This window comes from Notolepis coatsorum (genome assembly GCF_963971535.1).
Source record: "Notolepis coatsorum genome assembly, chromosome: 8".
NCBI lineage: Eukaryota > Metazoa > Chordata > Actinopteri > Aulopiformes > Paralepididae > Notolepis > Notolepis coatsorum.
In genome coordinates this window covers 155,659,053-155,672,229 of record NC_140172.1, presented here as the reverse complement: position 1 = coordinate 155,672,229, position 13,177 = coordinate 155,659,053, and the positions used below count along the sequence as shown (strand labels likewise).

At 43.1% G+C, this 13,177-nt stretch overlaps 1 protein-coding gene across 1 annotated transcript in view; it reads right to left on the bottom strand.

Annotated features, from left to right (window-relative positions):
- Positions 1-13,177, bottom strand: part of usp28 (ubiquitin specific peptidase 28) — a gene marked incomplete at both ends in the record, with an annotated part of 64,821 nt that overhangs the window by 39,443 nt on the left and 12,201 nt on the right. Inside the window, 7 exons of the mRNA XM_084320615.1 lie at positions 127-222; positions 1,591-1,718; positions 1,847-1,995; positions 5,622-5,698; positions 7,060-7,130; positions 7,779-7,916; positions 10,504-10,590. Coding sequence (XP_084176741.1) covers positions 127-222; positions 1,591-1,718; positions 1,847-1,995; positions 5,622-5,698; positions 7,060-7,130; positions 7,779-7,916; positions 10,504-10,590 — 746 coding nt within the window. The remainder of the gene's footprint in view (positions 1-126; positions 223-1,590; positions 1,719-1,846; positions 1,996-5,621; positions 5,699-7,059; positions 7,131-7,778; positions 7,917-10,503; positions 10,591-13,177) is intronic.

Below are 13,177 nucleotides of genomic sequence, written 5' to 3'. Positions count from 1 at the left end.
ACAGAGACCGAGTGAGAGGGTGGAGAGTTCACTATTTTCTAATATAGGCCAGTCTCTCCACGGTGTGACCTTTGACCTTTACCAACATCGGTCTCAGCTTTCAAGTCACTTCCACCGCCGACTCACCACTCGAGCTTCTGCTGCAGGGCGGCGAGCTGCTCCTTGAGTCGCTTCACCTCATCTCTCCTCCCCTGGGTCTGCTCTACGTTCTGGTGCATGTATCTGTAGACAAAACATGCTTATGTCACCCAAATTGTACATGCAATTGTAATTTTGCTAATGGAATGAACTACAACAGTCCTTAAAGCTTGAGATTCTCCCCTCTGTTGCAGAGTTTAGAACCTTGCTAGGCTAACGGTGCGGCTGTTCCCTAAGCCTACTGCATGCACAGAGAAGAAAAGGGTATGTATCTGCTTGTCTAACTCCAGGGTAGATGGCAAATAAGCAAATTTCCCAAAAAGTAGGCGTGTTCCTTTAATTTAATAAAAAAATAAACGATTACTCTTACTCCACACCCAAGAGTAAAAAGAAACGTTTACAAACTTGGCACTACATTTAGGTCGGCAGTGTTCCTGGCTTCAAAAAGCACGGCTAATCGATCAATCGAAGCTAATTCATCCCATCGAGGAACAAGCTATTCTGAACAGCTTGTTTTGGCTTGTTAATCTTAAGACATCAAACTCTGGCCAAACCGTACCGGTATACATGTATACTTTCCCCCCCAGCACCTACATAACATGTCAGACTGCCAAATCCATACAAATACCTCCATAAAATGTCCCCTTTAAGCTACAAGTCAGGACCCTAAATGTGACCAGGCCCAGTGGTAAGAGACTCGTGTCTGGAAGTCAGATTGCGAGAAAACGAATGAAATGTCTTTTTTATTATTATTCTTTTCCATATTATCATAGTTTGAATGTTTAAGAACATATTTACTGTAACAGCTATAGTTACAGTTATAGTATCTCTAAATAGTAAAAAAAAAAAAAAAAAAAAAAAAAAAGGTTTGTTTAAAAAAGGCAGTTTGTGACACCTAGTACCTGACTGCCAAGGTGTTAAAAATGCAGCCAAACTTTGGATTTTCTCTGTGTCTGAGACTAGATTCATTAACTAGATTCAAATATCTTCTTCAAATATTTTCAAATATTGTGTCACAAACTGCTGGGCTCGGTCACAAATGGTTTACAGGCCTTCTTCTGGTGGGTCTCTGAAACAACGGATTGATTGACTAACCATTCCTTCCAACTACTGACAGCTATACAAACATAACAAAATGAGATGTTTTCATATGATTCCTCTGGAGGAGGGAGTGTGGTTGCAGCGCAGCGAGGAAGACATGAATAAATCGTTTTCAAGCCTAATGTACTCTGCATCCCTCCAGGGATAATCAAGTCTCTCTCAAAGGAACACGTCAACATTATGGGAAATGTGCTTACGGTCTTCTCCAGAGTAAGACAAGAAGATAGATACCAAGTTCCTCTCTGTGTGTTCAGTAGAAAGCTAACATTCTTGTCTGACTCTGGAGAAGACGGTGAGCACGTTTCCCATAATGTTAGTGGGTTCTTTTAAAGTCCTCTACCTAAATCTCACCTGTCCATGTAAATGACTTGTGGGAACTCCAGTTTCTTGTGTATCTTCTCGGGGCGTCCGAGCTGTGCGTTGAACTCAAACCTGGACAGTTCAAACGTCAAGACCGGCGGTAGTTTAGAAAACCATCTCTGCAGCCAAGAGAGAAAACATAAAGCATTGTAATAGTGCATAAATCTATAAAAAAAAAAAGGTATTTCTTGTCTGCAACTATCTAGTAGCCTACTATCTAGTAAATCTAGGCATGAATTTAGTTCACCTCTCGACAGGATGTGAGGGTTTGATCTGAATGCAGGCACTCGATCTCGCTCTCCACCATGGCGCCTTCCAGACATTCGTCCAGGTTGTTGAATCCGTTGACTTGTAGAGGGTACTGACCAAACTGCTCGATGTTGGATAACGTCTTACCTGGAGGAGAGGAGACGAGTGGTTATGATGAGCACGTCAAACTTGTGTTAGGCCATGAGCCGGACCAATTACACACGTCGGTGTGTGAGTGAGTGAGTGAGTGAGTGAGTGAGTGAGTGAGTGAGTGAGTGAGTGAGTGAGTGAGTGAGTGAGTGAGTGAGTGAGTGAGTGAGTGAGTGAGTGAGTGAGTGAGTGAGTGAGTGAGTGAGTGAGTGAGTGAGTGAGTGAGTGAGTGAGTGAGTGAGTGAGTGAGTGAGTGAGTGAGTGAGTGAGTGAGTGAGTGAGTGAGTGAGTGAGTGTATGAGTGAGTGAGTGAGTGAGTGAATGAATGGGTGAATGTGAGGCACAAGTTGTAAAACGCTTTGGATAAAAGCTGCTATATATATGCAGTGAGCAAAGTTACATATATTCACACCTGGGAGCTTGATTGATTGATTGATTGAAAACTTTATTAACAGATTGCAGAATGGGTACAGTACAGTACAGCTCAATACACACAATTGTTAAGGGGATGCAGACCAGAGAAAGACTTTCGTCTTGTTTACATCAGGGTCCCCCATTTTCAATTCATCGTAACATATATGACATACATGACATACAGATAGACAGTACTGCTACATCTATACATTTATGACATACCAGATTTGCAAATACAGTACCGTTTGTGATACAAAGAGAGCCCAGAATAAAAAGTATATACATTTGACGTAGAAACTGTACATTGGAAGAGGTTGGGTGGGGGGGGGGACTGTACATTGGAGGTGGTTGGGTGGGTGTGTGGGGGGGGGGGGGGTTGGGTAGGAGTGGGGGGGGAGGTTGGATAGGAGGGGTGGGTGGGGGACACTGTACAACTGTACAAACAAAACTGTACATTGGAATATTGACAAGACCATACTTGGTAATTTACTGTACATTGGAGGGGGTTGTGTTAGGACATTTACAGGGGCCAGTTTCGAATTGCAGTCTCCCGTAGGTGTTTTTTGAGAGTGTTTTTGAAAGTGGGTAGTGATTCACATTCCTTTACAGCTTTGGGTAGGGCGTTCCAGTTCCAGTTCCAGCTGCCCAGTACAACGACAGTCTGACACTGTTCACCACTAGGAGCTGCCCAGTACAACCACAGTCTGACACTGTTGACCACTAGGAGCTGCCCAGTACAACCACAGTCTGACACTGTTGACCACTAGGAGCTGCCCAGTACAACTACAGTCTGACACTGTTGACCACTAGGAGCTGCCCAGTACAACTACAGTCTGACGCTGTTGACCACTAGGAGCTGCCCAGTACAACCACAGTCTGACACTGTTGACCACTAGGAGCTGCCCAGTACAACCACAGTCTGACACTGTTGACCACTAGGAGCTGCCCAGTACAACCACAGTCTGACACTGTTGACCACTAGGAGCTGCCCAGTACAACCACAGTCTGACACTGTTGACCACTAGGAGCTGCCCAGTACAACTACAGTCTGACACTGTTGACCACTAGGAGCTGCCCAGTACAACTACAGTCTGACGCTGTTGACCACTAGGAGCTGCCCAGTACAACCACAGTCTGACACTGTTGACCACTAGGAGCTGCCCAGTACAACCACAGTCTGACACTGTTGACCACTAGGAGCTGCCCAGTACAACCACAGTCTGACACTGTTGACCACTAGGAGCTGCCCAGTACAACCACAGTATGACACTGTTGACCTCTAGGAGCTGCCCAGTACAACCACAGTCTGACACTGTTGACCACTAGGGGCTGCCCAGTACAACCACAGTCTGACACTGTTGACCACTAGGAGCTGCCCAGTACAACCACAGTATGACACTGTTGACCTCTAGGAGCTGCCCAGTATAACCACAGTCTGACACTGTTGACCACTAGGAGCTGCCCAATACAACCACAGTCTGACACTGTTGACCACTAGGAGCTGCCCAGTACAACCACAGTCTGACACTGTTGACCACTAGGAGCTGCCCAGTACAACCACAGTCTGACACTGTTGACCACTAGGAGCTGCCCAGTACAACCACAGTATGACACTGTTGACCTCTAGGAGCTGCCCAGTACAACCACTGTCTGACACTGTTGACCACTAGGAGCTGCCCAGTACAACCACAGTCTGACACTGTTGACCACTAGGAGCTGCCCAGTACAACCACAGTCTGCCACCGTTGACCACTAGGAGCTGCCCAGTACAACCACAGTCTGACACTGTTGACCACTAGGAGCTGCCCAGTACAACCACAGTCTGCCACTGTTGACCACTAGGAGCTGCCCAGTACAACCACAGTCTGACACTGTTGACCACTAGGAGCTGCCCAGTACAACCACAGTCTGCCACTGTTGACCACTAGGAGCTGCCCAGTACAACCACAGTCTGACACTGTTGACCACTAGGAGCTGCCCAGTACAACCACAGTCTGACACTGTTGACCACTAGGAGCTGCCCAGTACAACCACAGTCTGACACACTGTTGACCACTAGGAGCTGCCCAGTACAACCACAGTCTGACACTGTTGACCACTAGGAGCTTCCCAGTACAACCACAGTCTGACACTGTTGACCACTAGGAGCTTCCCAGTACAACCACAGTCTGACACTGTTGACCACTAGGAGCTGCCCAGTACAACCACAGTCTGACACTGTTGACCACTAGGAGCTTCCCAGTACAACCACAGTCTGACACTGTTGACCACTAGGAGCTGCCCAGTACGACCACAGTCTGACACTGTTGACCACTAGGAGCTGCCCAGTACAACCACAGTATTACATTTAAACTCTAACCCTCCCAAACTGCTCACAAACGCACCTGGTTCTGTCCCAATACTGACATGAGTCTTCCACACTCCACACTGCTAGCCTGTACCATTATGGTACATTAATATCACTGTTTAAAACTACAGTCATGGGAGCTACAATCCAGTGTGTCGCTCTCTTCTCTTTTTCACCTGTTCCTCATACTGTCTGACTCAAAGTCAATGAATTTGAAATGTTTTGTAGGGATTATAGTCGTGTTACAAAGACTAACTCTCTAAATTAGGGATGTCCGATATTATCGGCCAATATTGGCATTCAAATGTACTAGGAGGTACTATCCAAGGAGGGGTCCGGGAGGGGGGGGTTCGAGCTGGAGCATATGTTTGTAGGTTTTTAGATAACAGGTATTAGGGGTATATCCTATATAAGACAATTAACTAAAATGTGATTTCATTGGATGTGCACTGACAACTAATGCTTGTATATCTTATCGTGTGTTGTCATGTTTGTATATGTGTTTGTTTAAAAAATACAAAAAAAAAAATACAAAAAAAAAATGTAATATAGGAAAAATTATCAGTATCGTTTTTTTCCCCGTATTTTTTTTACATTTATTTACCCAGACAAGCAAGTAAGAACAAATTCTTATTTTATTTATTGTGAAAAGTATGCATAATGTTGTGTTAATTCCACAACAAGAGATATGTACCTGAAATTATTACGTTTTCTGGGGGGGGGGGGGGGGGGGGGGGGGGGGGGACCCCGCATATATCGGTATCGTTTGATATCGGTATCGGAAATTAAGAGATGGACAATATCGGTATATCGGATATCGGTAAAAAAGCCAACATCGAACATCCCTACTGTAAATACTTACCCTCGTGCTTCCTCTCGGTTACAAAGGTGCCGTAGAACAGCTGGACCATGGGGTTCTCCAGCTTGTCCTCTGGGCTCCTGCGGTCAAACACACTGGTGTTCATATATTGTACACAAATGTGTTGTCATCACCATACAGCACAAGCGCAGTACAACGAAAATAAGTTTGGCATCCAACCACAGTGAAAATGTAACAGTGAAGTGCAGTAGTAAATATACAACGTACAGGTGATTAAGCTGGGTATAAAATATATAAATTAGTACTACTGAGTAATAGTGCTAATCAGATGTATATACAGAGTTGTAATATTAATATAGTTGTATACAGGTATAAAGGCACTATGGTAGATTAAGTCATACTGGCCAGAAGCGTAACTAGTAAGAGTAGGTAAGGGATATGTACAGAATATAGATATATAATCTACAGATATGTAAAAAGTATTATATGCAGGTATGTACAGATAGATGTGGATATATATAAAATATATATATATGGTAAGAATAAATATATATAGGTAACAGATGGTATCGTGAAGCACAGTCACGATGGACTTCAGTTGTTGTGAAGTGACTGGGGCGAGTAGCAGTGCTGTGGGTTAAACTCACTCTCACCCTCAAAAGACACATAGACACGTTACAAAGCAGTGAGTTCACTTCTTGGTATAGCGGTCTGTGCTGTCGCCCGCGGCGTGGGAGACCACGGGTTCGAAACTCCCTCTGGGCATCGAAATTTAAGGTGACGATGTCACAACCGTTACATATATTAGTGCTGACAATAGATTAAATTTATAATTAACTAATTAATCTCACAATTTTCTGTAATTCTGTAATTAATCTAGATTAGAAATTGCATTTTTCTACTTAAGACCGAAGCTTGTAACAGATATTTACTTGAGTAAAATCATGGAATTGATGTAAAATCTACACAAAGAAAGTATATTTCGATTCAAAGACTATTTTAATAGCTTTCGTTGAATACAGTTTCTCTCCTGTGAAATACAAATGTTCAACAAAACCATCAGCTAGACCTCTTTCTTATATCCGAACAAGCAAATATACTGCTGAAAGTTCAGAACGTTGAAGATTTTTCACTCCATAGATTAATCTAGATTAATTTATTTTAATGCTTTAAATAATTTAAATTAATCTCCAAAATTAAAGCATTAATTTTGACAGCCCTAATATATATACGGTATAAACAGCTGCTTACGGTATACTGTACAGGTGAGTAAACTGGGAATAAGATATATGAATTAGTATTACTGAGTGTAGTGCCTGAGACGACACATACTGGGTTATTTCAACATATTCTGCCTTATTTTCAAACTCCTGTGACACATTAGTAACAGCGCACCACTTCATGGTTAAACCGAGAGCCCGACGTGAGCAAGAGCCCCCCGTGAAAACGGCATTTGGGTCGTCACGGTAACCTAACTTACTTTCCATTGGCTGCCAGCTGAAAGGCGTCCTCCAGCCAGTCCAGCAGCTTGTGGGTGAACTCACTCACATCCTGGAAGGAACAGGTGAGAGGAGGAAACAGGGGAGGGTCACACAACTTGTTGTACTATGAGGTGTCTGATGTTCAGGAGTGTGTGTGTGTGTGTGTGTGTGTGTGTGTGTGTGTGTGTGTGTGTGTGTGTGTGTGTGTGTGTGTGTGTGTGTGTGTGTGTGTGTGTGTGTGTGTGTGTGTGTGTGTGTGTGTGTGTGTGTGTGTGTGTGTGTGTGTGTGTGTGTGTGTGTGTGTGTGTGTGTGTGTGTGTGTGTGTGTGTGTGTGTGTGTGTGTGTGTGTGTGTGTGTGTGTGTGTGTGTGTGTGTGTATATGTATATATGTGTGTGGTGTGTATATGTGTGTGGTGTGTGTATATGTTTGTGTATGTGTGTGTGGTGTGTATATATATGTGTGTATATATATATATGTGTGTGTGTATGTGTGTGTGGTGTGTATATATATATGTGTGTGTATATATATATGTGTGTGTGTGTGTGTATGTGTGGTGTGTACATACAGTATGTGTATACAGTGTGTGTGTGTGTGCGTGCGTGCGTGCGTGCGTGCGTGTGTGTGTGTGTGTGTGTGTGTGTGTGTGTGTGTGTGCGTGCGTGCGTGCGTGCGTGCGTGCGTGCGTGCGTGCGTGTGTGTGTGTGTGTGTGTGGTACCTGCTGGGCCTCGCTGGTCCTGAAGGCGTCTCTCAGCAGCTCCACGGCGGCAGAAGGATCAACGAACCTGCGAGTTGAAGCCGCCATGAGGGCGAACAGACACCTGAGCTCCTGCATGAAGGAGAGGTTCCTCTTGTCCTGCACACACACACACACACACACACACACACACACACACACACACACACACACACACACACACGCACACGCACACGCACACGCACACGCACACGCACACGCACACACACACACACACACACCGACACACACACACACACACACACACACACACACGATGCCCCTCCATCAGACACATTTAACAGACAGGGTAAGTGAGGGTGCAGTGACACAAAACCCAAGAAACAATTTGCAAAATAATATTATAGTATTAATTTTTATCTCAGGTGTCTCCCAGTTGCAGCACCAGCAGCCAGCTGGTCAATCAGCAACTCACCCCAGTGCAACGGCAGGTGAAGCTGATCTGCAATCAACATCCACTCTCCCTTTATATATCCCATTTTGTGGAGTGTTAGTTAGCTCTCTGGTTCATTGGTTGTGGTAACTATATTCTGTGTCTTTGTGGTAGAGCTCTCTCTGTCGTTTGCTATAGAGCCGTGGCTCTTTGTGTGTTTTGGTATAGAGCTGAGGCTCTTAGGTAGTTTTGTGTGAGAGCTAGTCAAAGCTCTGTGTGAGCTGGTTTTGTGTGAGAGCTAGTCAAAGCTCTGTGTGAGCTGGTTTTGTGTGAGAGCTAGTCAAAGCTCTGTGTGAGCTGGTTTTGTGTGAGAGCTAGTCAAAGCTCTGTGTGAGCTGGTTTTGTGTGAGAGCTAGTCAAAGCTCTGTGTGAGCACATTTCTGTTAACCTTTGGATATTTGTTTATTCCCTGTTCACCCAGCCTATGGTGATTGTCTTTCTTTTGTATTAATCTTTTGTTTTCGCACACAGGGACATTGAGGACAGGAAGATACCCTGGGGTCTACATTTTTGCATCACGTAGGTGACCTGCTGTTAAAAACACCAGCCTTAGAAGTGAGCACCACCACCTGTACTTTTGGGCGTCTGCGCCTGTAAGGGGGGGTGGGCTTTCATTTCCTTTTGATATTTCATTTGGTGCCACTGGTGACCTTGATCTCTGTGTTGCTGAGTTTTGTGTGTATATAAAAATTAATACTATAATATTATTTTGCAAATTGTTTCTTGGGTTTTGTGTCACTACCCCTTACTGGGGTACATAACATAAATGGGGGCTCGTCCGGGAGGCAACGCTGACAGCCGGATTCGATACCGGTGTCTCTCGCGTTGGTGACGAGCGCTTAGACCGCTGCGCCACCCAGCCGCCCTAATAAACTTTATTTGTATAGCACCTTTCATACATGAATTACAGCGTTTAGTGCTTCACAGCAGTAAAATAAGACATAAAATGAGCATACAATGGGCAGATCAAGAGTGATGCATAAAGTGCAGACATAGAATTAGGCATACAATAAGCATAACATTTGCACAAAATAGACAGCAGCAAAATAGACTAAATCAAGATAAAGCATAGAACATTAAATCGCATATTCTTTTGATATTAGGATCTAACATCTTAATAGGCCTCTTTGTTTACAGTTTGATTGTCACTGATACACATAAAATAGACTGAATATATATACGTATATATCATGAATATAAAATCATGAAATTGGCAGAAAGTGTAACCGAACGATGGCTTTACACGGTTATTCAGTGACAACTATCCCCCTTGTGGAAATCCACATTTATCAACCCAGTATTTTAGATGTTTAGTACTATCAGAGCCATAGGTCTTTCTCATAATACTCTGCCTTTTCCCCTGCATCTCTACAGATGGGGTCTTGCTTTCACTTGCTCCCATGGTTAGAGAGTATAGTTTAAAACGGACGGTTCTGAAATACGTTACAGAACAGTTCTGAATTACTTTACAGAACAAAGCAATAAGTACGTCTATACTTAATAAAGTTGTATTTGTTTTGAGGCACAATAAATAATAAGAAAGCCCAGAGCAGTACTTCGCTCTTAACAATTTGATATTTAGAAATGCAAAGTGTCAGTTCTAAGGTACATTATAAAACAATTGCAGTTGAATAGTTTAAATAGAGCCCCGGGTTCAAACAGAAACGTGAACTTGTCCTTTACAGAACCAGCATAATACAAAGGTTCTCCTGTGTCTGTTGGACTAGTCTACTCTACTCTACAGTACTCACCAGTGATGCCAGTAACTAGTTACTCTAATCTGATAACTTTTTTCAGTAAATAGTAATCTAACTTGTTACTTTTTACAAGCCAGTAATCTGATTACAGTTACATTTCCAAGTAGCTGTGCGTTACTATTTAGTTACTATCTCATAATGCTGATGATAAGAGAGCCAGGCGTACAGTCAGCTAGACCGGAGATGGGACGTGCGCTCGCGCTCACGCACGCACGCACACAGCCACACACACATGTTTACGTTTATAGCTGATTGATTTGATTTATGACATTATGCACTTTCAATAAAGCATTATTTAAAAAAAATACTTATGTTGTGGCAGCAGCAGGGACGACGACTTCGTAACCTAGTTACTTTCAAAGTAGATAATCAAGTAATCAGTAAAGTAACTAGATTACTTTTTAAAGGAGTAATCAGTAATCAGATTATTTTTACAAGTAATCTGTGGCATCACTGCTCACAGAGTGGACTAGTCTAGTCTACAGTATGTACTCACCGAGTGGCTCTTGCATTTCTCCAGCACGCGCTCAGACAGGCAGTAACTGATCACCAGCCTCCGGAACACAGGCAGGTGGAACAACGACTGAAACAAAAACACAAGAAGACGTTTTATTTATTAACTGGTGAAGTTATTAAAGTTAACGGGTTTTCGAGAGGGGGGGATTTCCATTTTTGTCCAGGGGTAATCTCATACTACTTGTATTAACATCAAGTCTGTGCAGATGAGTCTGATGACAAGCTATCTTTATTTATTTATTTATTTATTGTAAGGTATAAGATAACTGGCATACAGACCCTCATCTGCACCTTTGATTACACTGCCTACTTGCTCATATGCATATTATATTGTTTACACTGCCTATTTTAACTTTTCTACTGTACTATCATTTGTATTGCCTATATTTATGTCTTTCTACTATTACCATTCCCATACCTGTACCCCCACCCCCCCCCATCCCCCATCCTGATATGATACCTGAATTTCCCCAAGGGGATCAATAAAGGAATCTCGTATCTTCTCCAAACGCTTTGCAGAGGACAATACAGCGTCCAGCATTGTTATGAATTGAAAATGGGGAACCCTGATGTAAACAAGACAAACGTCTTTCTCTGGTCTGCATCCCCTTAACAATTGTGTGTATTGAGCCGTACTGTATTGTACCCATTCTGCAATCTGTGAATAAAGTTTTCAATCAATCAATCAATCCAGTGAAAAGCTTCTGGGCGTCTCGGAACAGTGGAAAATATGCCTCAACATCGAGACGGTTGAGAACGAGGAGCGCAGCGGCAAGCGCTGTGACGCTGTTTCCTGTCATCAGACGCTTGCGTCTTCCTCTTATGACTAAGCTAAATGAATCAACGTGGTGAATTAGTCTTATGTGTCTTATGCACGGCGAGGCACAGCGGTGTCTATCAGCACTTATAGGAACACTTCACTGGATCCACTTTCCAGGTTGCCGGGGAAATGAAATTATAGCTTATCTCCATCTTACTGTAATGTGTAATTCATACCACAACAGATAATACCTCGGGAAACACAAGCGGACATCCATATGATGTGGCCACTTAGCTTCAATCAGATAGGATAACCGTCTCGTTTGTGTGTGTGTGTGTGTGAGGGTATTATATCAAGGGTCAAACACTGTTGATTCTAAAACAGACCGATTTAGCAAAAGCAAAACCCCCAGAAGTTTGCAGCAAATTACGCAGATTTGCAGCAGAACTGCAGCAGGATAAATAGTTTGCCGCATAATTTTTTGCCACAACTGTTTGCCAGAATGCCACCACAGGTTTACCACAAAACTAGTACCATGGTAAACTCCTTTTTTATTTGTTTCTATTTAACCTTTATTTAACCAGGCAGGTAAATTAAGAACTAATTCTTATTTACAATGAAGGCCAGGCGAGAGGGCAAAAAGACCTCTCGAAGGGTAACAGGGAAAGGAGACAAAATAAATTAAAATATAAAAGAGACAGGAGATACAGTTCATACATCACAGAGGTAAGGGAAATAATTAAAACACACACCAAACAACCAAATAAAATCGCATGGTACGTAATACATGAAGCAGAACATACAAATTACAGTTAAGAGGCGGGGTGACAGTTGCAGGTGTGTGTAAACAACTTTGCGAATAGAGTATTTAAAAGTAGTGAGGGGGATCAATTTGTCAATTTTCTAGCCCCTTTCGGGACTGTAAATCACGCCAACATCGTTGGACGAGCTAAATGCTCTCCGTGAATCAACAGTCCCTTCTACATGTACGGCCATTGAAAAACTACCAAGCTACTGCTTTTTTTCAAAATGGCTGCCTTTCTTCTGCATTTGCAAAAAAGTTTATAAAAATTATTTAAAATGTTTATTAGCAACGCAGAGCTTTCAAACCCTAGCGTCTGTCTGTCCGAAACCCTCGTGCAACTGTGAGTACCTTTGAAATGTATCTGCGACACTTGTACAAGGATCGTTTTGTTGCCGACCAGCGCGACAGACTTAATTGTGAGATTTTTCAATGGTCGTAGAAGGGACTGTTGATTCACGGAGAGCGTTTAGCTCGTCCAACGATGTTGGCGTGATTTACAGTCCCGAAAGGGGCTATCGATTTTCTAAGTATTTCGCATCTCGTTCCAACTGCTGGGAGCAGCAAATTGGAAGGAGGATTGGCTAAAAGAAGTGTTAACACGACCAGAACATCTATCTAGCGATATATACTGAGCAGCTCTGGTGTTAGAGGGGAAATAGGTGTTTGCTGAAAAATCTGCTGCGACAACTAAATTCGCCAGAAGGCCGTGTTGTGTTCTTATAAACATCATAAACCAGGGTTCGAAATTAACGGGGGCTCGGGGGCAAAATGCCCTTGAAAATGGACAAAATGCCCCCGAAAATCAGTTAAGGGGGGCAGAAAATGCCCCCGACAGTTTACTAATTATATATATAATTATATATATGATCTACAGTGCGAGCATTTCCCTTGTATTTGCCCCTAATAATATGTGTGTGTGCGCCACCCGGAAAAATCATTTACTCGAGACGAGTGACGATTACAAAACAGCTCCGCTGTTATAATAGTCCCACATTACACAAGGCGCATAAACGTCCAATCACAGTAGCGCCCGAAAACAAAGTCACGGTACCGGCTTAGGCAAGTTATACACTCAGAATCAGACAACGC